The 27,118-nt window shown below is 40.3% G+C and overlaps 3 protein-coding genes and 1 pseudogene across 8 annotated transcripts in view; 3 read left to right on the forward strand and 1 right to left on the reverse strand.

Annotated features, from left to right (window-relative positions):
- Positions 1–1,031: 1,031 nt before the first annotated feature.
- LOC110153639 (obg-like ATPase 1) lies at positions 1,032–15,643 on the forward strand. The gene is made up of 11 exons (XM_055156366.1): positions 1,032–1,141; positions 1,436–1,533; positions 5,114–5,257; positions 5,655–5,782; positions 7,422–7,585; positions 8,063–8,143; positions 9,647–9,744; positions 9,819–9,959; positions 12,534–12,630; positions 12,923–13,045; positions 15,047–15,643. Exons 2-11 carry the CDS (start codon positions 1,436–1,438, stop codon positions 15,146–15,148), a joined length of 1,176 nt encoding a protein of 391 aa, XP_055012341.1. The 5' UTR covers positions 1,032–1,141; the 3' UTR covers positions 15,149–15,643.
- On the forward strand, positions 1,541–5,103 carry LOC110157852 (general transcription factor II-I repeat domain-containing protein 2B-like; annotated as a pseudogene).
- Positions 15,644–16,015: 372 nt separating the features above from the next.
- Positions 16,016–20,680, forward strand: LOC110153641 (transcription factor Sp3-like). 6 transcript variants are annotated; one of them, XM_020917544.2, is made up of 9 exons: positions 16,016–16,257; positions 16,531–16,627; positions 17,165–17,395; positions 17,741–18,298; positions 18,425–18,616; positions 18,694–18,898; positions 18,977–19,163; positions 19,245–19,441; positions 19,535–20,680. In XM_020917544.2, exons 2-9 carry the CDS (start codon positions 16,559–16,561, stop codon positions 19,768–19,770), a joined length of 1,875 nt encoding a protein of 624 aa, XP_020773203.1. In that variant the 5' UTR covers positions 16,016–16,257; positions 16,531–16,558; the 3' UTR covers positions 19,771–20,680. The 6 variants fall into 6 exon arrangements, with proteins under 6 accessions (XP_020773203.1, XP_020773202.1, XP_020773207.1 ...); XM_055156356.1 differs by having other exon boundaries at positions 16,221–16,257; positions 18,694–18,892; XM_020917543.2 differs by having other exon boundaries at positions 16,016–16,627.
- A 998-nt stretch (positions 20,681–21,678) lies between these two features.
- The window catches only part of uggt1 (UDP-glucose glycoprotein glucosyltransferase 1), a 61,081-nt gene continuing 55,641 nt past the window's right edge, over positions 21,679–27,118 (reverse strand). Inside the window, exons 37-40 of the mRNA XM_055157643.1 lie at positions 26,029–26,143; positions 25,812–25,928; positions 23,807–23,954; positions 21,679–22,487 (exon numbers count right to left, since the gene is read on the reverse strand). Of these exons, the coding sequence (XP_055013618.1) occupies positions 22,468–22,487; positions 23,807–23,954; positions 25,812–25,928; positions 26,029–26,143 (400 nt within the window). The 3' untranslated portion in view covers positions 21,679–22,467. The remainder of the gene's footprint in view (positions 22,488–23,806; positions 23,955–25,811; positions 25,929–26,028; positions 26,144–27,118) is intronic.

Consider the following 27,118-nt stretch of genomic DNA (forward strand, 5'->3'; position numbering starts at 1 on the left):
TTATGGTTAGGATTTACAAACCATTGCGTTATATGAACTAAATACATCACCATGCAATTTATGATAACAGCAATATTATTATTATTTTTACACCAGGAGAAAATAAAAAACTGTACCTTTAAAGAGGCATAATGTAGTTTTATTTACATATTTAATTATTTACTAATTTGTGGGTTAGAGCTACAGTGCAAGCAGTGTGTTGTATTTAATTGGGTATATATATACACAGACAAATTTTATTGATCCACAAAGGAAATTATTGGAAAAGGTAGACCACTGGCAGAACACCTCAGAACAAAACAAAACACAACCGGGGGCAGTTTTAGAGCATATTCTTGGAGAGTAGGGTGACCAGAATTTCAAAATAAAAAACTGGGACACTTCAGTTTTTTTGGTGGTTGGTAATAATACAATTATGAAACGAGTGCTTAATTAAGGAAAATTGTTAAGCAGAGACCATTCATGACTAACACGTGAGTCAGTATAGTCACATTTTCTTAGAGATTAATGTAGATTAGATTAGTAGTAGTAGAGTAGAGTAGATTTTTTTTGTATTTTACCTAAACAAATGACAATTTAAGCTTCTCTTTACTGTTGACAGGGATCAAATTGGTCAAAAATAGGGACACCTGGGGCATTTCTTGTATAAAACTGGGTCAAATCAATGGTTCTGGATAAATCCACCGAGACAGGGGACATAGGGCTCAGAATTGGGACTGTCCCGGGTAAACAGGGATGTCTGGTCACCCTGTTGAAGAGGGGACTTTTGGAGAAATTGCACTAGGCAGGAAAACCAGCTCCAACCAGACTGTGGCACTTGACTAGAACCATGGCATTCACGGATAGGCCTACAACTCTTTAAAATTACTTCTTTAGTTCGCTATAAAATTTGAAAATTATTTACATGATATCAAAAATACCTATTTATATTTATATAAAAGTTTAAAAAAAATGTTTCAAAGCGAAGTTTATAATCGACCGTCTTTTTTGCCCCGCCCTCTTTCGGCTTCTGTCCAATCAGATGAGCCGTACGCCAAAACACTTCCGCCTTGTGGTCCAGGCTGTCTTTCCACGGTCTCCGCCGGTGTGATCGCACAGCCGGAGTTTACACCTCGGATCACGACCTAAAACATTTACTAAGGTGCTCTTATGAGGCTTTCACTTCACACACAGCTTCAGAAGTCATGTTACAACATTTAAGAGTGTGGATATGTTTATTTTTTCGCTAAACGCTAGATGAAAACGAGCCTTGTTAGCATCCTGAAGCTAACTCATGCTAACGTGTGTGTGTCTGGGGCTGGGCTGTGAATGGAGTGACAGAACCACACATGCTGACGCTTTTCTGAGAGCTTTTTGCATAAATTACATAGCTGATCGCAAATAATCTTGCAGCATTTCATGAAACCAGGTTGACGGGTTGTTGTCATTTCTGCAGATGCCTCCCAAAAAGCAAGAAGCCCCCAAAGCTCCCCTTTTAATCGGACGATTCGGGACATCTCTGAAAATCGGAATTGTCGGATTACCTAACGTTGGGTAAGTGCATTTCAGGACTTTTGTGGGTGACCAGATGTTCCTGTTTACCCGGGACAGTCCCAGTTTTGAGCCCTGTGTCCCCTGTCCCAGCGGATTTATCCAAAACCATTGATTTGTCCCAGTTTTATACAAGAAATGTTCCAGGTGTCCCTATTTTTGACCAATCTGATCCTTCCCAACAGTAAAGAGAGGCATAATTTGTCATTTGTTTAGGTAAAATACAAAAATATCTGCTTAAAAATGACTAAAACACAAAGAAAATGTGCCTATACTGACTCACCTGTTGTTAAATATCAAAATATTGTTTAATGTGATGATACAGTATCGATATCGTGGGCTGCCGTATCGATATATCGTCAAAAGTATTTTTTAGTATAGTTTACTAAATAATTTTGTTATAGTGCTACAGTTTTGTTTGGAGGAAGGAAACGTTATGTGACACATTTTCACTGTTTTGATTATTTAAATGTTTGTCTTTACACAAGAAGTGGTTTAACAAAGACTTTTAGCACCACAGCCATGATTTAGCATTTATTTTTTATTACATTTATATTGAATTGATTTGAAATATATCATATCAAACCGAAAGTTCACTGTATCAAGAAAGGTATCGTATCGGCAACTCTCAATAATACCCACCTTTAGTAAAGAGAGGCATAAATTGTAATTTGTTTAGTTAAAATACAAAAACATCTGCTTAAAAATGACCAAAACACAAAGAAAATGTGACTATACTGACTCACATGTTGGTCACAAATGGTCTCTGCATAAGAGTTTTCCATAATTATGCACTCGTTTCACAGTTTTATTATTACCAACCACCAAAAAAACAGGGATGCCCCAGTTTTTTATTTTGAAATTCTTGTCACCGTATTGTGCTGACAAAATATGCTGCAGGAATTATATCACATGTGGCAGGGCCAAGGCCCGCGGGCCGCATCCGGCCCTTTAAGCCGTTTTATGTGGCCCGCAAGGGGTTAAAAGGTATAATTTATTATTATGTTGCGATTCTGTGCCGCTACTACATTTCTCACAATGCGCCGCGAAGTGACCGCGTCCCGCAAATTTTAATAGATCCATGATCCCGCCACTAGAGTGGGGTGTTTCCCCTCTTGCGAGCGAGTCCCTAACGCACTCTGTCGGAGAAAACTCAACAAATCTCCCCGAAATGTCCAAGAAAAGAAAAATTGATGAAGAAGGACGGCTATTTCATGAAAGATGGGAAAATGAATACATGTTTGTACTTCAAGGAGATAAACCGGTATGTCTTTTATGTAACGAGACAATGTCCGTAATGAAGGAGTACAATTTACGTCGGCATTTTGACACAAAACATGGAACTAAGTATGCTAATTTTAGTCTCCAACAAAAACAACGAGCTGTCCAAGAATTAAAAGGAAAACTAAAATCGCAGCACGATATGTTTTCAAGAGCTACAGCCAAGAACGATGCAGCGGTGAGAGCTTCATAGTGGCGGAGGAAATCGCTCGCGCTTCCAAGTGCTTCTCTGAGGGCGCGTTTATAAAGCAGTGCATGCTGAAGGTGTGTGAGCAGGTATGCCCGGACCAGATACAGACTTTTAAAAATGTCAGTTTGTCAAGAAACACCATTGCTGACCGAGTGAAAGAGTTAGCAGGGAATCTTACATCACAGATTACAAACGACGCACGTAGTTTTCTGTCTTATTCATTAGCCATTGATGAAAGCACAGACAACACAGATACAGCACAGCTTTCCATTTTTGTGCGAGGCCTAAAGGCAGATCTGTCTGTCACCGAGGAACTGCTGGATATAGTTCCCATGCATGGGACAACAACAGGGAAGGAGATTTTTGAGGCGGTGGAGAAGTCCGTAACTAGCTGTAAATTACCGTGGGAAAGATTAGTGGGGCTGACTACTGATGGCGCTCCTGCAATGTGTGGCGAAAGACGAGGCTTGATTGGACTGGTAAAAGAGAAAATGCTACAAGAAAACTGTCCTGCATGTCCGATAACCTATCATTGCATTATCCATCAAGAGACTCTGTGTGGAAAGGTTCTGGAAATGGATGATGTTATGGCCACTGTAATGAAAACAGTCAACTTTATTCGTGCGCGTGGCCTAAATCACCGCCAGTTTCAGCACTTTTTACAAGAGATTGGCGCTAAGCATGGAGATGTCCCGTATCACACAGAAGTAAGGTGGCTCAGTCGAAGCGCTGTCCTCCAGCGATTTTTTGAGCTCAGGGAGCAAATTGCGCTTTTCATGCAAAGCAAAGGAAGAGTCTTGCACGAACTATCAGATCCAAAGTGGCTGTGCGATTTTGCCATGTTGTTTGATCTAACAGAGCATGTCGCCCAACTGAATAAGCTGCAGGGACGCAAACAAGTCATCACGCAGATATCCGACTCAATCTCAGCGTTCCAGCGGAAACTTCACCTCTGGAAGTCCCAACTAGAACAGGACAATCTTGCCCACTTTCCTGTATGCCAGTGGATTTCAGCCTTAAATTCAATTTTTTCATGTGCTCGGTTGGTAACCAAAATAACCCGGTTAATTAATGAATTTGACCGACGCTTTTCTGACTTCAGAATTTGCCCTCTTTGCCAATCCTTTTACTGCTGATGTTGACAACGCACCTCATAATCTTCAGATGGAGTTAATCGAGCTTCAGAGCGACAGTGGCCTGAGATCAAAATTCCAGGACGTTGCACTCGAGGACTTTTACCGTCTGCTTCCCCCTGACGTGATGCCACAGCTTCGACTTCATGCTGCCCGTATTATGTCTATGTTTGGGAGCACCTATCTGTGTGAACAGATGTTTTCTATCATGAATCTAAACAAGACCAAGCATAGATCACGCCTCACCGATGACAACCTCCATGCTGTTTTGAGGATTGCTACAGCACAAGACCTAAAACCAGATCTGGACATGCTGACCAGAGGGAAACGATGTCAAACCTCCAGCCAGAAAACAAACAGGTGAGCATTTTGTGTTTTTAATGTTTTAAAATTAATATCTCTAGTTTAATGTTTGATTGTGTTTTGTGTTTTTATTTTCAGTTCATGATTACTGGACTGGACTTCAGAGGAGAGCAGCAATGATAATGTGACCAATATAGTGAGACTGACAACCTTTCTAAAAAAACTTTTATTACAGTTTTTGAAGACTTCATGTTAGATCTGTTATGCAAGTTCTCAGTAGATCACCCTGAAAGAGAAAGGTTCTGAGGGAAGTAAATTAAATAAATTTGATAAGATTTGTCAATTTATTATTTGTGATCTGTAAATTTTGCTCTGTTACTGAAGGAGTAATGTGAATATCTTAACTTTGTCAGTAGATCAATACAAACAAATTCAATATTATATAATATTTGAAACTTAAATAAATATTATGAAAAATCAATTACAGTCTCTCATTTGTAACATACCAATATTGCATATACAGAGTAGCTGTTACAGTCTTAACTTTACAACCGGCCCTTTGATGACAACCATGATCCAAATGTGGCCCTTGGTGAAAATGAGTTTGACACCCCTGAATTATATGCATGCAGTGGCGGTCACATGGTTGATAACACGCAGTCCTTTCTCTTTGTAGGAAATCCACCTTCTTCAATGTGTTAACCAAGAGCCAAGCCAATGCTGAGAATTTCCCTTTCTGTACAATCGATCCCAATGAGAGCAGAGTCCCGGTGCCAGATGACCGTTATGACTTCCTCTGCCAGTATCATAAGCCTGCCAGGTGAGTACATGACATTATTAGAATGCAGTTTACAGCTGATATGGAGGACAGGGCAGGGCAGGATACTATGTTGGAATTTGCTGTTCACTTTGTGATCACTTTCAGATCACAGATTTGTTGACCTGGTTTATGGTTGATATCACTGTAATTATTGGGCCAAACACAAGTTCAAATGATTTTAACCCATAAAATTAATATGGCAAGTTTGAGGAGCTAAACCCTAACAAAAAATTATAAGTTTCAACATTTGTGCAATACAGGTTTTGGTTATGTCTTCCAAAAACAGTGACTATACACACCCCTGCGATTGAAATTATTGACCATGAACTCCACCTAATTGTCTTTTTAAACAAAACTACTCCTGTTTCTTGGCTAACTTAAATATTTCTATCCACAGTAAGGTGCCGGCTTTCTTGCACGTGGTGGACATTGCTGGGCTAGTGAAGGGAGCTCACGCCGGGCAGGGTTTGGGGAATGCCTTCCTCTCCCACATCAGCGCCTGTGATGCCATCTTCCACATGACGCGTGAGTGCAGCTGTTTGTTTGAGCCAAATGGTCAGGACGTGTGGGGTGGTGGTTGTTGTTGTTGTTGTGATAGCTGCAGACACCTTTGGACCTCAGTTTAGGATGTAATGCTGTGATGTTGTTAGGCTTGTAATGATAATTACTATATCCATTTATCGTTCAGTATATGAAAGCTGGAGCAATATCTTTGGAGCTAGGTATTTTTCATGTGTACAATTTCTTTGCAAAAGTGGGGAGATTTTTTCCATTTTGATGTAGAGGATTGAATAATTATTAATTATTGTTTCATTCTGCTATTTATCTGCTGCAGCTCTAAGCTTTTAATGATACAGTATTTTTAAAATGTGTTTACTAGGAATTTTATTGTCTCAGTGGTATAAAGTAGTTTGTATTGTTATTGTTTATAACAGTATTTTTCTGTGACAATACTTCATGCTTCAAAAAATTTTTTATTGTGACAGGCCAAGATATTATAGACCTTTGTTCTGACCGCAGAAATGTATTTAATAAGTGATGGGACAAGATCTCCTGCTACAAGATCTTGCAAGGCAGAACTGCCACAAGATTGTGCACTATGTACTTTTCTGTTTAGGGCGTCTTTAAAGATGTTTTGCTAAAACCACCTTTAAAGACATGCACACTTACTGAGCGGGATAAGCCAGTCTGGAAGTCTTGCCTCCTTGTCTTTGGAGATGGATAAGTTTAATGCCATATTGTGGAACATTTGGTGGTGGACCCTTCATCTTCATCATACTATGCATAGTTGATTATATTGTATCCCAGTAATGGTAATATTGGTTAGTGTGATGGTGGTCAGTGTTTCCCACAGACAATTGGTTAGGAAAGGCGGTGATGCTGAAAAAGTCAGGAGGGGGGGAAACTGCGATTCCGTGCACGGAGAAGAAGTGGGGAGAGGTGCGCAGAGATTCTGTGCACAGAGAAAAAGTGAGAAGTGAGGAATGACAGTAGTTTTGCGAGGATTCACATCGTTTAGGGGGACGTAGTCAAGGCGGGGCCACTTGTTGTCAAGACGGCCACCTTAACTATAAAGTGCTGTGGGAAACACTGGTGTTGGTGGTGCAGATTGGAAACCACACTTCCATCAGTCTGCCCCAGGGCAGCTGTGGCTACAGTAGTAGTTTACCACCACCAGGTCTGTGGTGAATAAGTAATGATCTGTAAGCGTCTTTGTGACATGTCTGTGAAAAGCGCTATATAAATAAAAATTTGCTTATTTATGAATAGAACATCTTTTCCCATTTTAAAGATGTGATATTGTAATCCAAAAACGTTTATTTTGTCTTCTTTCTTACATTAAAGTTCTTGGATTCCTTTTACAGACAATGCATAGGAGATCTCTTATTGCATTTTCTTTAAAAAAGAACCCTATCAGTTTAGTTTGATTTAATATTGTGTTTAAAATAGTCAATCACTATGGCAAATGCCCTAATTTTTCATAATTTTGAAACCCATGGAAAGGGGCATTCAAAGCATTCAGCATTTCAATTTGTTACTGTCTTATCTATTGCAAATGCTATTTTTAGACCACGGCCACAGTCCACCTCAAAACCACTAAAACCACTGTTAGAGTGAGTGTTTGGATTGACTTTTCTTTATTTCTTGTTTGTTTACTGTGCAGGTGCGTTTGATGACGAGGACATTATCCACGTGGAAGGAAACGTCGACCCGGTCAGAGACATCGAGATCATCCACGAGGAGCTCAGGCTGAAGGACGAGGAGATGATCAATGATAAGCTGGGGAAGACCAATTTGCGAGGCGCGGACAAGAACAAACCAGAATATGTGAGCACCAACTCATCTTGAATTGTTATATAATAGTTCTGTAATAATAGTAATCACGTGAAATCACAATATTCTCGAGTCTCAGGGCAGAGTTCTATGGTGAAAATGACTGTTTAATGTCAGATTGCAGATTTGTTGACCTGGTTTATGGTTAATATCTGTGTAATTACTGGGCCTATCCACATCAAACAACAGCTGGAATGTCTTCTCTGTCAGCACAAATCAACAAAATTTTTCAGCGTAGCCTTAGAAAGTGGTGCCATTGTTCAGTCACTTGAAAGGACTATATTTGTGGAGCCAGGCCTAAACAAATAATGTTAAGGGCTGATGTTTGTAGATCTCAAGTTTGGATATTTCTTTCAAAAACAGTGAATCTCCCATAGAGTTACAAAAGCTCCTGCCCTGAAAGTAAACGCAGCCTATTACATTTTTACATTTTTGTAGCTGCAATGACTTTTGAATGACTTCTGTGTTCAGGACATCATGACAAAGATCAAGAACTGGGTGGTGGAAGAAAAGAAACACATCCGGTTTTACCATGAGTGGAATGACAAAGAGGTTTGTTGTGGTTGAAATCCTTTTTTGTGTTGAGTGCGCGTTCACATTCTCTTTTGTGGAGGGACTGTAGGGTTCACTGGAATTCTGCTTATTTCCCTCTGGGGCTTTTCCTCCTGTTGCACCTGTTGTGGTTATGTCTGAATGACTTGAAGTCATTTGTGGGAATAATATTTATTACATGGCTTAGGCCTGGGATTTGCAAATGCAACAATATTGTGACTGGTTTTCATAAGGTTGTTTACAAAAAAAAAATTATATTAACATCTTGTACTCGTAGTAATAAAAAAATGCTTTATAAATAATTATTGTAAAAAAAATAGCCACCCTTAATATATTGGCTTCTAATCGCATTGCTGCATAAATCTAAAGCATTACATATTTTTTATGTTCAAATTAAAAGTAAAGATGTATCACAATTGAAAAGAAATTGTGATTGAATGGTCACAGTTGGCAAATCACAGATCAACTAAAACATGATACTATAGAGGATCAGAGGAGCTCCTACAGAGATACAGGACTACATTCATAATGTAATACTCCCTACAACTGTACAACAATTCCCCTTTAAGTAATAGATAATACTCCCTACAATTGTACAGCAACTCACCCTTACGTAACAGATAATACTCCTATGACCTCTTGTTTATAGCTGAGATTTTATATTTTATTTCTTATTTTTCTATTTTATTTTGAATTGTACATTACCCTTATATAATTATTTCTTATCTGACACCTGTCTCTTGCGACCTTTTTCACTACTTATTTAGAATTAATTTTTTTAACTGGTCCCCGAAGGGTTGACCCGGTTTTGTATTCACCCTGTGTGTCTGTGTGTGTGTCTGTTTACCCGTGATAATTCCACCATTTATGGACCGATTTCCACCAAATTTGCTAAATTGGTCAAGCCCCCGTGCCCGATGTCGCAAAAAAAAGTTTGGTGACGATCCGAGGTCATTTGAGGTCACACGGGTCAATTGAATGGTCATGCCATTATAAAGGATACGCAATTTCGGCAATTTCTTAACCATCTGCGGGCTAAAATATTCACTCAATCATCACACAAGTTGGCACACACATAACCGGGATATGGGCTGGGCTCCTCATAAGCTGCTTCCGTAGTTATGAACTGCCCCCACCGATGCCTCATGGGGGACCAGGTTGCCATCTCTGATTGTGCTTGTTACTCTTTGTTATTATGTTATATTGTGATGTGTGAGCTCTTGTGTCCGAATAATTTCCTTTGTGGATCAATAAAGTTTGTCTAAGTCATGGTTAGACCTCTAAATAGTTTATGAATTAGTTTATCTTTAATATTTCAGTTTTCTTTCAAATGTTAATGCTTAAATCTTATACAGAAAAGTAGGACAATGAGATATTTCACCTAAATCATAAATAAATAAAACAAACAATTAAGTAATTATAGCTGCACACTTTTTTGATTATTTTGCAATTTTATTTCTCTGCATAGCAAACAAAACTCATTCAAAGTAATTTCTGTCACAGATTGAGGTCCTAAACAAGCACCTCTTCCTCACATCCAAACCTATGATCTACCTGGTCAATCTGTCAGAGAAAGACTACATCAGGAAAAAGAACAAGTGGTATGTACTTTATGTATTTTATTGTACCTCAGTGGTCCTGATGGAGGTGAACTCAAATGAACTGTTATCCGCAGGTTGGCCAAAATCAAGGAGTGGGTCGACGCTCATGATCCTGGAGCCATCGTCATTCCCTTGAGTGGAGCCCTGGAGTCCAAACTGCAGGACATGGAGGAGGACGAGAGGACCAAGTACTGTGAGGAACAGAAGACACAGAGGTTAGAGGTTCAAAATGTATTAATAATCTTAGAACTGAAAGACGAATCACTCTGTAAACTTCAACTATCATGGGTCAGTTTGGAATAAATCAGGCAGACAGTGAACAGAGATTAACCTAAGTAGACACTGCTGAATCCGTCTATCATTCGTTCATTTGTTTTTCAAAATGAAACCAAAAATAAGAAAATGAAAAAAAAAAATTCTTTATTATTTGTCTCCAAAACCAAAATGAAAAAAATTGATAACAATTCATTTTTTCAGCTTTTGATTTTGTGTTAAAATTAATAATGGAAAAAACAGATAATGGTTGTTTCCCGCTTCCCATTTCTGTGACTTAAACTGTGATGCTGGACTTTTGCACCACATACGGACTGAACCAGGACTGAACCAGGACTGAACCAGGACTGAACCAGGACTGAACCAGGACTGAAACAGGACTGAAACAGGACTAAAACAGGACTAAAACAGAACTGAACCAGGACTGAGTGTCGGGACCAGACCTGGACTGAGATCGGGACTAGGACCAAGACTGAAACCGGGACTGAGACTGGAACCAGACTGGCACCAGGACCAAGACTGAGACCAGGACTGAGTGTTGGGACCAGACCTGGACTGAGGCTGGAACCAGGACTAGGACTAAGACCAGGACCAGGCCGGAACCAGGACTGGGACTGAGACCAGGACCAGACCGGCACCAGGACTGAGATTGGGACCAGACCGGGACCGGGACCAGGACTGAGACCGGGACTGGGATTTAGTCCTGGTTCAGTCCTGCTTTAGTCCTGGTTCAGTCCTGCTTTAGTCCTGGTTCAGTCCTGCTTTAGTCCTGCTTTAGTCCTGCTTTAGTCCTGGTTTAGTCTTGGTTTAGTCCTGAGTTAGACCTGGTTTAGACCTGTTTTATTCCTGGTTCAGTCCTGATTCAGTCCTGTTTTAGTCCTGGTTCAGTCCGGCATCACAGTTTAAGTCACATAAATGAGAAACGGCTGTTATCCGTTTTTATCATTATTCATTTTAACACAAAATCAAAAACTGAAAAAACAAACTGTTATCGTTTTTTTCATATTGATTTTGGAGTCAAATAAAGTAAAAACATACTAAAACATTGCCACATCACACCTTTTAGCAAAAATGTGGTATATAGTCTATTGTCACAGTCTGGTTCCTCAAATTCAGCAATGGTGACAGTTTTACTTTCATTTTGGTGCAGAGGTCGTTTTAGGTTACACCAAAATGGCAGATTATCCAGTTAAATCGTACTGTGAATCCACTAAATCAACATTTTAACAAGGCACATCTGGCAGTATTTTAAGACACGCAAGTTTGAAAACATGCGTACAAAACAATTTAATGTTATGCCCACAGTGACCAGCAGAGGAAGACAGACACCTGAATTAAAGTGTCCTCAAAAGACATTCTACTACTTCCATTTTACATATTAAAATGTTGAAATGCTTGTAAAAAAGTGCCTAAAAGTATTTAAATAAGTCAGTAATAAAACTTTGTCAGAAAAATACAATGTGCCAGTTTGGAAAAAGATGGAAGCAGTTATAAAGCTGAATGTTGTGGGTTCAAGTACATGTAAATTATATGCAAATTATTCAGTTTTCTTAGCGGTTCAGTTCTGTTATATGCTCATTGTCTGTAATAAAGGACGATACTGGTTATGTCTACACACAACAAAAATCTGATCATATATTAGGGGTGTACAAAAAATATAAAAATGTCAATATATTGTATTGTTTAATTTGATGATACAGTATCGATATCGTGGGCTGCTGTATTGATATATCACCGAGAGTATTTTTTGGTATATTTTACTAAATTATCTCGTTACTGTGCTGCAATGTTGTTGTTTGTTTAGAGGAAGGAAACTCATTTGTGCAACACATTTGACATTTTCACAGTTTTGATGAGTAAAGTGGGTGTTTTTCATATGAATTTTGCACAAGAAGTGGTTTAACAAAGACTTTTAGTATCACAGCCATGGTTTAGCCTTTATTTTTTATTAAACCATATCGAATTGATTTTAAATATATTATATCAGATTGAAAGGGAACTGTATCGATTTATGTATCGTATCGGCAACTTGTTAATGATACCCAGCCCTATTATTATTATTATTATTATTATTATATGAAACATGCAAACAGTTCCTTTTGATGTGAGGAAGCTGATTACTTTCTGAGTCTTTTGTTTTGGCAAGAAAAATGTTGCAAAAAAGTGTAAAGTATCGTGGCAAAGACAGAAATTAAAAAGATTTAAAGAGATATTTTAAAATTCATTGTACAATAGTTAGACATGATTACATTTTATTTTAAAGTTTTTGAGTTTTGTTTCTTGACAAAAAAAAAAAAAAAAGAAAAAATGAATCAGTCCCACCCCTAATAGCCTTTTTTGTGATCAGATTCTCTTGGGCGTGTACGTGTATCCACTGATGAAACATAAAAAAGAAAACTGTGATACTACTAATACTTAAAGTGCTAAAAATTTTATTCTACACACTATAATTTGCTTTTAAATGAGAAATCTCCCTCGATTGCAGTAAGTAAACCATCTCTGTTGTCCTTTTGCAGTGTACTGACCAAAATAATAAAGACGGGCTACGCGGCGCTTCAGCTCGAATACTTTTTCACAGCGGGACCAGACGAGGTGAAAGCATGGACCATCAGGGTAAGTGATTCTATGGCTTAAAATATATCTACACTATGCAAAACTTTAGAGGGCAGGAGAGATTGTGCGAAGTTGTCCTTTTGGTGCTCTTCAGTAGGGACCAGTCTCAAATACAAAGTTGAAAAAGCCGAGGCGTTCAAAAAGTACAAAAATCAGGGCCCTGCTGAAGACCAAAGTGCCAAAGCGCGCTGCCATGTGGGATTAAAGGCTTTTAATTATTTTGTACTTTTTGAGTGCCTCTACAGCATATTTATATGACGAATAATGAATATACTTAACTCTGGATCTACAGAAAGGAACCAAGGCCCCTCAAGCAGCAGGAAAAATCCACACGGACTTTGAGAAGGGCTTTATCATGGCTGAGGTGATGAAGTTCAGCGACTTCAAAGAGGAGGGCAGTGAAAACGCAGTAAAGGTACGTCATCGTTTCTGTAGATTAAAACAGCGTATAGGCTCTATTCACGCTCACGTCACAAATCAGGAAGACGTTTGGAAACATGCGATGACGACTTCCGGTGTAGTTCCCGACACTGGACTCGCCGACCGACTGTGATAAAACCCATTGAAGTAAATGTGATCAGCGATAAAATGAAAACTGTATGTGCTGTTTGAAATAATCTTGAATTTGGCGCTCTCATCTCTTCTGATCGCATGTACCCAGTGTGCTCGGAGTTGTGCGTCAGTGGGGAAATTATGAAAACCGAGATTTGGTTGTAATTAGGGGTGTAAGGATATCCAAGTCTCCCGATACGATGTCGCCCCGGTATGAACCTCACGGTACGATATGTATTGCGATATCGAGGGAAAGCTCATGTATGGTGGATTTAACAATATCCAAATCTCTCTGTTCGATATTTTCACAATATACATCTCACGGTACGATATTTATTGCGATATTTTATGGACAAAACTGTTAATGTGCTTCTTTTTCCTCTTAAAATGCCTTGACAAGACTTAATCTAAAGAACTATGACTTAAAAGTGCTTAGAACTGTTATTTCTTCTTGTAGTCTACACTGAAATGAAGCAAAGGATCATGGTCTATGTAGTTTACTCTGTCTTTTATTTAGCTATTGCTGCACCATAACTCTTAATTTAAGCAAAGAGACTTGTGATTCGATATATTGTGATGGTCCACGATATTATTGTGAGAACTTTGACAATACGATATCATGATATTGCAGTTATTGTTACATCCCTAGTTGTAATTGTTGATTGGCCAAACATAACGGAACGCTACAGTGACATGGAGATGAAGAAAACTGGGACATTTTCAAATTTATCCTAGATATTCTCAGACTTTCTACCACGAACAAAGCCCGCTAGAAGTCTTCCCGGTTTGTGACGTAAACGTGAATTGAACCATATTCCGCTATTTTCTGATCTATGTTATAATGTCATTTCCTCATCACAAACATACCTGGAGATTTGTTTCTTTCACATAATTTTTAACACAAGCCCTGCATATTTAGGCTGAGATTTTTCTCCCTGACAGAAAACATTGCGTTCCACCTTGTGATGTCATGTGGTCATACGGGAAATGCTCCACTGTGATTTTAAACTCCACACACATTCACTAGAATAATTTGGATGCCGTATTTTCCACACTATTAGGCGCTCTGGATTATAAGATGTACTGTCATAGATTGGTCTATTTTAAAAAAAATTTAACAAATAATCCTCACTGGACTTTAAACGAAACACAACATTTGGATGGGTCAGTCGGACTTTGTTAGTCACGTTCACGGTGACTCTGGGCTTTGTTCAGTTGTGGCGTGTAGGGAGGGTGCTGTCTGGGACCGCTGGATTGTCGGCGTTTTCGCAGTGACTCAGTTGTTCAGTTTTGTCTAGAAGTGGCACATTGCACTCGCTTTTTTGGTTTGTTCCTCCATTCTGTTCCTTGTCGGCGTGGAGTGATGAGTGTGGATGTGGGTGTTTTTCGCGGTGCAGTCGCTGTCTGCTCCGTGTGTGTTGGCGTGTGCTGCTGGTGGTGCGGCTTTGTAGTTTACTGAAGTCGTGCTGGGACACCCGAGTGGATTCGTGTATAGGGCGCTCTGGATTACGGGGCGTGCAGTGGTTTTTTGATGGGGTTGGAGGCTTAAGAGCGCTCCTAATAGCCCGGAAAATACGGTAATTTTGGCCTCAGAATTTCCAGTCTCTACTGAACAAACATGAAAACTACCACTTCATGACATGACAAAGTGAAAAAAGAGCATTTTGCGCTTTAGAGATGTAGACAAACTGATAATAAAGGATTATTCAAAAATGAAACAATGAAACAAAACACAATTCCAGGTCTGTTTTTGAGGAGGTAACAACATTATAACATGGTTTAAAGTTCACAAGAGTCAATTTTGTGTAATATATTACCTTTAAGCATGTAACGATTGTAATGTCTGGGTGTTTTTTGTCAACAGTCTGCGGGAAAATACAGGCAACAAGGAAGAAACTACATTGTGGAGGACGGGGACATTATCTTTTTCAAATTCAATACGCCCAATGCACCCAAGAAGAAATAATTGGCAGACATGTTGCCAAAAGGAAGAGGTCAGAATACAGACTCTAGCGCCAACGTCCATCGCTTTACGCTTCTCACCTTCTAAAACAATGGATGAAGCCTAGCATACTGCCCCCTAGGCTGCCAGATTTGGACCACATTCACCACATTCCTGTCTGCATTTTATCTGCTATTCTGGTGAAGATGACCATTTTCTTGCAAAAGGAAGAGCTATATTAAGTTGACATTGCACAGTACACAATGGGTTTGTGTATGCGCCATTACAAAATTAAGTAAAAATATTTAAGGCATGATTCCCACTGTCTGATAAACTGAACACTTTATGTATAATGAAATTGAGCCTGTCCAATTACATTTTGTTTTACTACATGTAAATGCTATGGTTTTCATTCTGCTTTAAAGTTTGTATTTTGGCCAGCCGTGCTCATGGAAAAGGGGAAAGGGTCCAAGTGTCACATCCAGAATAATGTGTCAATAAAAGAACACTGTAATCACATTGAGTGTTTAAATTACTATGTTCTGTTGTTTATATTATGAGCTATTGTGCGTTAAATTCCCATTACTTTTTGTTGATTTGGCTGTTTTAAAAGTTTGTAGTTCAGCTTTTACAGTAATGATCCACACATCACACACACGTTGATTGTTTTAGCAATGATAAGAATCTTTATTTTTAGAAATCTCCTGATATGAACCACTTTCATACATGTTGAGCTGCTACGTGAAAATTGAACTGCATTCCATTTAGCTCAACAACAAACAGGAAGAACACGTCCTACAAATCTGAGAGACACTTCGCTCAACCAATGAGACGTGAGCAGCGATAATCGTCAGCCAATCAGATAATAGAAGAAAGGCGGGACGTCCTGTAATGTGATGCAAATTCGACGGTCAAGCTTGTTAGTCCCACCTTTTTGTGTTTCCCGCACCGTCAATCAAAATAGAAAAAATTCGACCCGAATTCACCGATCAAGACTTGAACACTTGAAGACTAGCCCGCCTTTGATAAAACAATCATGTTTGGAGTTTAAGAGGTCCGATAATCCGGATGTTACTGCCGTGTTCACTATGACGTCTACATAAATCTTTGGCGCACGCAGCGGCCTGTGATCGGTGAGTTTGTGCGGAGCCTTCAGCAGAGGCGCAGTCTTTTATCTGCCTGTGTCCTGCTAACTGCTAGATATGGTTAGCTAGCGGAGCTAGCAGGCTAGCCCAGAGTTGACAAAGTAAACAGTGTGTGGCCGAAGCCCACGGAGCGCGCCGCGGAGCTGCACTGGGACTCGGCTCCTCTCGCCCTGCGCAGTGGGGATGCTTTGCGGGCTTTTGTGGAAGGCCGGAGACGACGCTTCTAGAGTTGTGCTGAGTTTGCCCCTCTCTCCCTGCTAGCGCCACCGCAGCTCTCAAACAAGGAGAAATGGCGTCCGCGGACGTGGACAGCAGTCAGAGCGAGTTTCTACAGGCCGCGGGCGCGCAGGACACGCAGGTAACACGCGATCGGACGCTTTTTCTCTCGGTTTGCAGCGCTACTTTGAGTTTAAGAGCACCAAGTGGACACGTTTAAACATTTTGATGGCATGGGGTGAAGCCGTACACTTCCTGTGTTCCCCTCAATAACGGCCACCCACTTGAGCCGTGTAAAACCCGCCCATAGTGGGTAGGACACTCAGTCACTGGGGTCGGCTCACTGGTACAACCGGGACGGTGATGTGAGGTCATCCCGTGTGTCTGCCATAAGTACCGAATACCGAACTGTAGCAATGTACGGTAGTGTTCATCCACCCCTCCCCCACACACATCTCCTGCCTGTGATCTGCGTGAGCACAAGGCTGCTCTTACTGTCCATTGTAGTCACAAGATAGACTTATTCAGTGCCAGATACAATGTACTATATTCGTGTCTTCGTCTCCTCATGTAGCATTAGCTTGTGGTTGCATAACTCTAGTGATTGCTCCATAGCTCTCACAGAGGAGGCCTTGCTGTAGGCAAGAGTCTCATCATGTTGATGCTGTGATTGTTGCAGACCACAGACATGTCAGCGCTGCAGCTGACGAGCACAGACAGGTGGGAGGTGCTGACTCCTGTGTCCTCTGGGAAAGAAGACCAGGGAGTCGTCCACATTCCAAACTCTGGGATTGTCACGTCCAACGGCCAGTATGTGCTTCCCATCGGGAGTCTTCCCAACCAACCCATCTATGTCACTGCGTCTGGGACTGAGGCCACAGCCAATGGGGTCTCAGGGATCCAGTATCAGGTACAACTTGATTTTCTTTTCTTTTCAACACTGTAGAAATGGGCTCAGTGATCTCCATCTCTATGTATCATCTGTATCATCACCATGTATCATCTTAAAATAAGACGTTATTAAAGTTTGCTGGAGGGTACATATCAAAGAAGACCACTGATAAACTAGATGTTAGGACAACCCTTGTGTATCTTTTGTGGGAGCGTGTATTTGCTTAGAAGGGACTTGGGTTGCTAAAACCCACCATATGTACTTCTACAGTATAATAAGAGACAGAGAGAGAGAGACAGCATTATCCTAGCTATCTTACATGTGATGAAAGTGCGGTCTTTAGCGTTTCCTTTTCCTCTTTAGGTCATCCCACAGATCCAAAATGCAGATGGAACACTTACAACCTTCCCAACCCAAGGACTGTCTGATGGCACCGGGCAGATCCAGCTCCTTCAGGACGGCAGCCAGGGCACGATCGGAATCAGTGGAGCCACCACCACCACCACAGACCTGTTGACCCAGGCAGGACAGTCCATCCAGGGAGTCCCTCTGACGGGCACGTCTGCCTACGGCGGCTCTGTGGGGCTGCCCGGAAACATCACCTTTGTCCCCATCAACAGTGTGGACCTGGAGTCTCTGGGCATCACCGGGGCACAGACGGTCCCCATAGCAACAGGGGTGACCCCTGAGGGCCAGCTCATCATGAGCGGACAGACGCTGGACACTGGGGCCCAGGACAAACAGAGCAGTGAGAACAGCACTGACCCCACCCTCTATGTGCCAACCTCCACCACCACCTCCCTCCCTGAGACCATCGATGGAACAGGGGTCCTCACCCAGGCCACGGCCGTGTCCGCCGGAGTGTCAGATCCCTCCTCTACGGAGAACTTCAACTCCCATAACCACCTGCAGCAGATCCAGGTTTGTGGTAGACGCCATAAAACAGTTTTAGAACTTTACCACACACCCACAGTGTGTGACAAAAGTATTAAGAATGACCTGGTGTAGTTCTGTGTACTCATGGCGCTCTCCTGCTCTGTACTGCAGGTGTCGTCTTCCGGTGCCAGTACACTGTCCCAGCCCATCCTGCAGCTGTCGGGGGACTCTGCGTCTCAGGGACAGGAGCTGACTGATGCTGGACAGGGCCTCCAGGGGGTACAGCTGGTCAACCCCGGTACCTTCCTGATCCAGGCCCAGACTGTCACTGCCACAGGGCAGATTCAGTGGCAGACCTTCCAGGTGAGCACTGCTCTCGGTCACATGCTCTGATAGGCGAGTACGCCCCCTACAGCCTGATCTGTATTCTGCTCCTTCAGGTTCAGGGTGTGCAGTCTCTGCAGAGCCTCCAGCTGCCCCAGGGCCAGGGTCAGCAGCTGACTCTAGCCCCAGTTCAGACTCTGCCCCTGGGACAGACGGGGCAGGTCAGCCTGCCTAACCTCCAAACGGTCACAGTGAACTCTGCTGCTCAGGCAGGGGTCCAGTACAGCCAGGAGGGGGACGAGAGCAGCCCTGCTGGTACAGGTTATTAACCTTTACAATAACTACACAATAGTTTTATGTACAGTCCAATACAGTATTAAGCACACTGTCTCGGTCCAGGCATCCATATCAAAGAGGAGCCCGACTCAGACGACTGGCAGCTGAGTGGAGACTCCACTCTGAACGCTAGTGACCTGAGCAACCTTCGTGTGCCCATAGGTGACGAGGACCTGGACCTGCCTGGAGAGGGCAAGAGGCTGCGGAGGGTGGCCTGCACCTGCCCCAACTGTAAAGACTCTGGAGGCAGGTGGGTACAGCTCACGTACAGTCAGCACACAGGAGAGGGTAAGAGTCATGTTAAAGCCTGGTGTATGTGTGTGTGTGACAGGGGGTCAGGCGTGGGCAAGAAGAAGCAGCACATCTGCCACATCGCCGGCTGTGGGAAGGTCTACGGGAAGACGTCTCACCTGAGAGCCCACCTGCGCTGGCACAGCGGGGAGAGGCCGTTCGTCTGCAACTGGATGTTCTGTGGGAAGAGGTTCACTCGGAGTGACGAGCTGCAGAGACACCGGAGGACCCACACAGGTCTGCACTTCCACGTCTCACAGAATATATTTATAATATTTATGAACCTTAAGTCCTGTCTCTGACGTGACACTTGTGTCGGCTCTGCTGCAGGGGAGAAGAAGTTCGTGTGCCCAGAGTGCTCTAAGCGGTTCATGCGCAGTGACCACCTGGCCAAACACATAAAGACTCACCAGAACAAGAAAGGCGTGGTGGCCTCGTCGTCGCCCCCTTCAGACACGCTGATCGCTGCAGACGGCACCACCCTCATCCTGCAGGCCCACGAGCTGGGCGGGCAGGACATCCCCCTGCAGCTGGTTACGGTGGCGCCGGGAGAGGTCATGGAGTAATTCTGTAAGGACTTTTTTACAGGGACCCTTTTCTCCTTCTTCTTGTAACTTTTTTTTACATATGAATATATACGTAAATATATATGACAAATATATATATTTTAAGTAAGAGGTATCAAAAATTTGTTTTTTGCAGTCTTTTTCTAGGCAGGCAAAAAATTGTACCACATTGTTGCTATGTACACATGTGAACAGTCTCTTGCATTAACACCAAGACTAATCCTCAACACAATGAAATGCCTTATTTTGTATCATACTGTGTGTAAATGCTGGAGGCGCATGTTTTTTAAGCTTTGCAGGACATGTAACACAGATGACCGGGTTGTTTTTAGCAGAGAAGTGGACCTCGCTGAAACAATTCAATCTTCGACAAAGCTCACGGCGTCCGTCACTGTTTTTCCACTTCTTCTGGAAAATGATGCAACTTTCCCAGCCGCTGTGCTTCTCCCTATCACTTTTAGTTTTATTATTCCATTGTATCTTTTTAAATTGTTTCATTTCAAATATTTTTTGAGTGTCGTCAAATCAAGGCCATGTAACTGAAGGATTACCGCCACTGTTGCCATGTGGATACGAGAAATCAAATGCTATTTTTGTCAAACATTCCAGTTGGACACCAGATGGAATCGGGTGGTAATTCTGGACTCTCAGCGAAAAGGAAACAATCACGCCATTGTCTGTTTTATGTTAAAGTCATGTATCCCCCTCCTGTCTGTAGCATTTATTTTCATGTATATTCTCTTTTCACCATGTTTATAGAAGCCATTACCTAGTTACCTAATTTTTGTTTGTATCGACATTAAATGATTTTTTTTTTTTTAAGAATTGCTGTAAAAATTGAATGTTACCTTTTGTAAAACCCTTTTTCAAATGGCTCACAATAAAAGTCTGAAACATAGTTGTCACTTTACTTTAGCTTAATCACTAACATGAGTTACAAGAATCAAAAGTAACAGGTGTCATTTTACCCTGAGAAAAGTACAAATGGCTTCATTTTCTTTTTCCATTTTGCAAATCAGATACTTTTTTTCAAAATCATTAAACTGGACATTAAAAAGAGATTCTATATTTATAAATTTATATATTGACATACACATATATTTATATACATACATACTATATATTTTCAGTATATTAGGGATGTAACAATAACTGAAATATCTGTGATATTGTATCTTAAAGTTCTCACAATAATATCGTGGACCATCACAATATATCGAATTACAAGTCTCTTTGCTTACAATAAAAGTTATGGTGCAGCAATAACTAAAAAAAGACAGAGTGAACTACATAGACCATGATCCTTTGCTCCATTTCAGTGCAGACTTCAAGAAGAATTAAGTTTTAAGCACTTTTAAGTCTTAATTCTTTGGATTAAGTCTTGTCAAGGCATTTTAAGAGAAAAAAAGTAGCATATTCAATCTTGTGAGCCTCCACAAAACATCGTAATAAATATTGTACCATGTGATGTATATTGTGAAAATATCGTACAGACAGATTTGGATATTGTTACATCTCAAGTCATGAGCTTTCCCACGATACAGCAATAAATATCGTACTGCGAGGTTCATACCGTGACAATATTGTATCATGAGACTTGGATGTCATTAAACCCCTACAATATATATAAAAAAAAACTTCAAAGATGCTGTATATGTATCTGCTTATGTGTGTGTGAAATGTATACATTTGTTTAATATAAATACATATCTTTAATATATATCCATAAAAATATATATTGTAAATGTATGAATAGTATTAAACTTCAAGGCTGATTTTTTTTTTACCTTTATCACTTCAGTTTGTTGGCATCCATATTTTTTGAACGTTGGCCACATCATATCAGATATCAGCTACAAAAAAACCCTTATCAGACCAGGTCAACGATAAAGAGAACGAACAGACAAATACAGTGGACCAGTTTATTTGGGAATGCATCAAATACAAATATGACAGTTTACAGAAAACTTAAGTCTTGGGTTTGACCTCCTTCAGAGTTCAGGTCCAGACAAATCTCTAATGTTCTCATGGGGGCTTAGTATGATCATGTGGACAGGAAATCTTTGTAGTCAATACAGCAGACACATGGATATTATTTCACTGAGAGGTCTGAAGGAGATCTTTGGCCATCTGTATCCATTTCTTCCAAATTATACAGAACAGTTCCTATGAGATCAAACTTTACAGCTTCATACAAATCCAGCTATGGCCACTTAGTCAAACATTTGATCGTTTATTGAAATAATAAAGAGCTAAAACAATAGATTCTTATCATTTTTTCCCGTCATTGTGTACAGCCATAAATAAAACATTACATCTGCAAAGTTTAATTTTTTTAAATGTATAAAAAGAAATTATTCCTCGGTAGTTGCAGTGGTTACATTTCTCCCATACCATCCCAAAATAAAAGACATTCCCTTCGCTCCCAAACACACATCCAAACCCACGACATGATCAGTGCAAAAAGTACACAGACTCACAGGAAACGGAGGTACGTACATTGAAAAACTAGATGCCCATGGTTTTACATTCCCCTGATTTACTCAAACACCTATGTTTAAAAAAAAGCCTTAACCAAACAATGAGAGCAGCGCTGACCCCTTGTGGCAGAAGCTGTCAAGTACAGAGCAGTCCAGTGAGGGGCAGGACACCAGGCTCGTTCACTCTTTCAACAGAGTGAGAATGTGGCTCTCCTCCTCAGAGCTCCGTGTGCTCATCTAAGGGCACAAAAAAATACACAACTTTTATACAAAACTACAAATACAATGTAGAAAATAATTATTAGAAAATCTGTTAATATTTTTTAAACATAATGAAAAGAGTCATTTATAAGCATTTTTCAATAAATTATGTCAAAATATCACCTCAATTTCCAGGCAATAGATTACATACATGTACTTAATTGTCTACTGAAGTTATATTATGGAACTTTTCTGGTGGAGGAACCTGCTTGTCTCCATGGAGATATTATTTCTTTGCCTAAAATGTTCCAGTCTGTCATTAAACTTTTCATTGTATACGATGATATACAGCTGACTCCATAAGGCAGTTAACTGTTCACAAAATATGTGCATCTTCCCAATAAAATTGTGACTGAATACAAGACAGAGACATTTAATGTAGGGATGCACTGAAATGAAAATGTGTGATTGAAAACGAAACTGAATAAAAATTAAATGCTTGGCTGAATACTGAAAACAAAAATGAACATCAACTACGGCTGTTAAGGTTTTCACATTTCACATCTTTTAGTTTTGCATAAATAGCCTAGAATAAAATTTTAGACATGTTTTTAAAAGAAAGTATTATTATTGTGTATTTAATATTCTTTAAATATTCCAGTAAGTATGCCAGTAAGTTTTTCATTCATATTAGGCTAGGCCTTCAAACAAAACAACAATTCCAAAAAATTGCATTAAATTGGATAAACCCACAACAAAAGAATTATTGTCCTTTTAGCACAAGTCGACAGGTTAATAATGTAAACAGAACGCTCAAGTAAATGTCCGTAAGTGTGTGCGTGCAACCTCATACACTCAGGGTGCACTCACACTAGGACTTTAGAATCGTGCCCAAGCACGGACCGCCCCTAAAGCGCAGTACATTTGTCCAGTGTGAGTGCAATTGAACCGTGCTCAAGCACACACACACCTTCACTAAACGAGCCCTGTGTGTGCACCTGCGTGTGCGTCGAAAGCCAAATGTGGCTTTTTTTTTTTTTTTTTTTTTTTCAATATTCGGCTGAATATATACGGTTGCAGAATATTCGGTGCATCCCTACTTTAATGCCATACTGTGGAACATTCCAGGCAAAGAAATAATAAATCCATGAAGACTGGCAGGTAGCGGACCCTCCACCAGAAGAGTTACATAGTGCACCTTTAATTGTGGTCACTATTGCATCTTTGAAAAAGAAACTGTAACTGAAAAACTGAAAAAATTCACAAAACATCACCAAAATAAGGCTGTAAAACTCTATAGACTTTTGCATTAAGGCGTTGTCAGTTTAGTAAAATGATGGATCAGCGTGTTTTACCTGTGCTTTTCTGTGGGCCGTGGTCTTGTGCCGTCTTCTCGTGGAGTCGGTTTTGTAAACGTTTGATTTCCTGGTCGTAGTCGGTCCACTCGGACACGATCCTCACAGCCGCCTGCAGCTTGGGCTCCTTCGTCATCGGGTTGTTGCACTGGGAAAAGAGACAAAGTCAAATTTCAAAACCATGAGAACAATACATAGCAAATACATAGCAGTCTCTTGCTATTTTTGTTACTTATTTTGAATTTATTATTACCATTTATAATGTTTCTCTCTGTTACTATATTATTGTTAATTTTTTGGCTTAAAACAGTTTGTCTAAGTCGAAGTTGAAGTCATTTATGTTCCTCTATTAATATCACTGACACTTATATATTGTGCATCATTATTAAAACACATGTGCATAAATACAGTATATATAAAGTGCATGTTTTAGTGATATTCTGTCAACTATTGAGGAAAAAAAAAACGTGTTACTACTCTATATTGCAACTTTAAAAACTATTCCACATCTCCCTCTAGTGGACGACATCCCAAAAAACATCTCTAAACAGTGGGTTCACTTACAGACAGAAAAATCCATATATATTTTTTTCTTTTTTCCTTTTTAACATGTGTGCAGGTGTGAACAGCCAAAACAAATCAGACTCCTCCCATCAGATGTTTCTGTTTACCTGACTTTTCAATAATCTGATTACTCCAGAAATCAGATAAAGACAGAACGTTTGGTGTGAATGTAAACATAATCAGTGTCTTGTTCTGAAAAGAATTTGTAACCAATTTTGTGCACATAGATTTTTTTTTAAAAGGAAGGACAAGGAATTTAAAGGAGCAGTGCACAATCTCATCTAATTAAGAATAAATGGCAGAGGTGGGGAGTCGAGTCAGACTTGAGTCACTAATTTTAGGACTTGAGGCTTGACTGGGGTTTAAGGTCAATAATTTGGGGCTTGATTCGGACTTGAGGCCTGTGATTTGAGAAAACTTGATACTTCTCCTAAAAAATATATGTTTTTAGAAAATACTTTTCTCTTTACAGTTGCTAAATGTGGTGCTGAATTTCACAGAAACAAACTGGAACATGTCCCTCCCACTTCTCTGTTTTTTTTTTTTTACTTTGGATGTAACTGAAGTACTGTGATGTGGTATCCTCAAATGTACTACAGTAATATACAAAACAATACAGTCATATACAGTACGATGCAGTAAAACAGAGGGAACTGCATTGAACACGATCCTTCCATTTCATTGCAGACTACATGATAAAATAACTTTTTATAATAATTTTAAATCTGAATTATTTCTCTTCTGACCGTAATGATTCACAGTATAATCTTGACAAGACATTTAAAAAGGAAAAATTTGCATTTCTACAACTCTTAAATAAATGCTCACATATAAATATACCATGATTTTTTAAGTACAATTTAGTTAAAAATTCATATAAATTGCAAAAATCTAAGAGACTTGAAATGACTTGAAGCTCAAAGGAGATGATTTGGACTTGACTTGGACTTATGGGCCAGTGACTCGAGACTCGACTTGTACTTTATTGTCTTTGACTTGGGATTTGACTTGGGACTTGACTCAGACTGGAGGTCAAAGACTTGAGACTTACTTGAGACTTGCAGAACAATGACTTCTACCCACCTCTGACAACTGTCTTGTGCAGAAATATTGTAAAAGCGGCTCTTGTGGTCTGCGTCTAATTATAGTGTTTTTTTCTTCCTCGGAGCAGGAGGTGCACTATTGGCATGTTAGGTTGTTGTTAGCATTACAGTGACAACAAACTCTGGCCTCTGAAAGTAGTGAAAACTGCTTAGAAACTAATCGTGGTAAATAATTAAGATGCTACGAATGAGAATAAGTTTTGATCTCTGCAAACGGTTTCCTGTTTTTCTGTTTTTTTAGACAGCAAAAACCCCGGACAGTGATATTTAACTGGATAAACAACTCTTTACAGCATCCTAAAAAGAGTAAACAATTTTGTCAGACGTCTGTTTCTCACCAGATCTATAGTTTTGGCGCTTTTCTTGGAGTGGTCGTCACACCAGGTCTCACACCAGAGCCACTCCTGAGGCAGGGACTTGATGGGGACTTGGTGGATCATGTTGTTGGGTAAATCCTGACAGTAAAACCAAATAAAAAACACATTAATACTACATGAAACAGACTGAATTTTGACTTTATTTGAATGGAGATGTGTTGGGGAGGGTGTGTCGGACCTGATCGAGGTTGGACAGGCTGTTGGGGTCCTGGCTCAGGCCCTGGTACTGCCCTCGGAGTCGGTCTCCAGCTGCGATTTTACGGAACTTCTTCAGGTCAACCACATACAGAGCACTGGACAAAGCAAAGACCACATCGTTTTTAATATGCACTCACAATATTACCTTTTTAGTACGTATTTGTACCTTATTTACAGCTTTAATTATATTGGAATTCATAGTTTTATTACTGTATTATATGTTACACTGTAATGCAGCAGCGGGCCGTGCATTTCACACCTAGGCCTTCAGTAGTGCACCGTCTGAAACAATCCACTCCTCAATAACTATTTTATGGTCGTAAAAGCATCTTATTATACAGAAATACGGTATAAAGAGCCGTGGAGATTCTGTGCAAGAAGAAGTGAGGAGCGAGGAGGGGGAGGCGCGTTAACTATAAACACTGACAGTACTGTCCTATAGTGACCTGCAACTGGTCCTGGTTCAGTCCTGGTTTAGTACTGGTTTAATCCTGAATCGTGTACCCCCACTTAAAAAATCCCCATTACACCACTGGTAATTAATAATAGTAATACATAGTAATAATAATTTCGATCCGCGTAGCCGCTACAGATGCAGTTTGCTCAAAATCTGATTGGTTAAAGCAACAGTTTCATGGACAATTATTTTGCAGACTTCTTTGATTTTGACTCTGCCTGGCAACAAGTGACGGCTGAAATGTGATTGGTCAAATGCTTTAATATGAAAATACATGTCTGGAAGCAGCACAACCATCAGAAAAGCTCTGACAGGAAGTGGACGGACCATTTGGATTTATTTAATATTAATATAATTTACATCAGTCTGTGATTCAGATATTTTTTTAGGCCAGTAGAGAAGGTCTTGCAGGTCCTGACGGCGCACCACTGCTGTAATGTGTGAGGTTGGGGGTTCAAGTAATTTCCTTTGTGGATATATTAATTTTGTCTAAAGGCCGTCACACACTACAGGAGAATTTGCCCGATTTTGGCTGGGATTTGCTTCTCCCCGAGTTTGGAGAGGAGTGACCTGACTTCGTAACTTCTGCACAATCAATCAAATACTTATAAAA

The sequence above is a fragment of the Boleophthalmus pectinirostris genome, unplaced genomic scaffold (assembly GCF_026225935.1).
Source record: "Boleophthalmus pectinirostris isolate CB_2022bp ecotype Guang Dong unplaced genomic scaffold, ASM2622593v1 HiC_scaffold_10, whole genome shotgun sequence".
NCBI classification, from domain to species: Eukaryota; Metazoa; Chordata; class Actinopteri; order Gobiiformes; family Gobiidae; genus Boleophthalmus; species Boleophthalmus pectinirostris.

Excerpts from the sequence above, each read along its gene's own strand:
- LOC110153639 (XM_055156366.1), top strand. The coding sequence starts at position 1,436 with ATGCCTCCCAAAAAGCAAGAAGCCCCCAAAGCTCCCCTTTTAATCGGA. Across the intron at positions 1,534-5,113 it reads GTCGGATTACCTAACGTTGG|GAAATCCACCTTCTTCAATG; the intron begins GTAAGTGCATTT and ends TTCTCTTTGTAG. Across the intron at positions 9,960-12,533 it reads GAGGAACAGAAGACACAGAG|TGTACTGACCAAAATAATAA; the intron begins GTTAGAGGTTCA and ends GTCCTTTTGCAG.
- LOC110153641 (XM_020917543.2), top strand. The coding sequence starts at position 16,559 with ATGGCGTCCGCGGACGTGGACAGCAGTCAGAGCGAGTTTCTACAGGCC. Across the intron at positions 18,617-18,693 it reads TTCAGTGGCAGACCTTCCAG|GTTCAGGGTGTGCAGTCTCT; the intron begins GTGAGCACTGCT and ends CTGCTCCTTCAG. Across the intron at positions 18,899-18,976 it reads GAGCAGCCCTGCTGGTACAG|GCATCCATATCAAAGAGGAG; the intron begins GTTATTAACCTT and ends GTCTCGGTCCAG.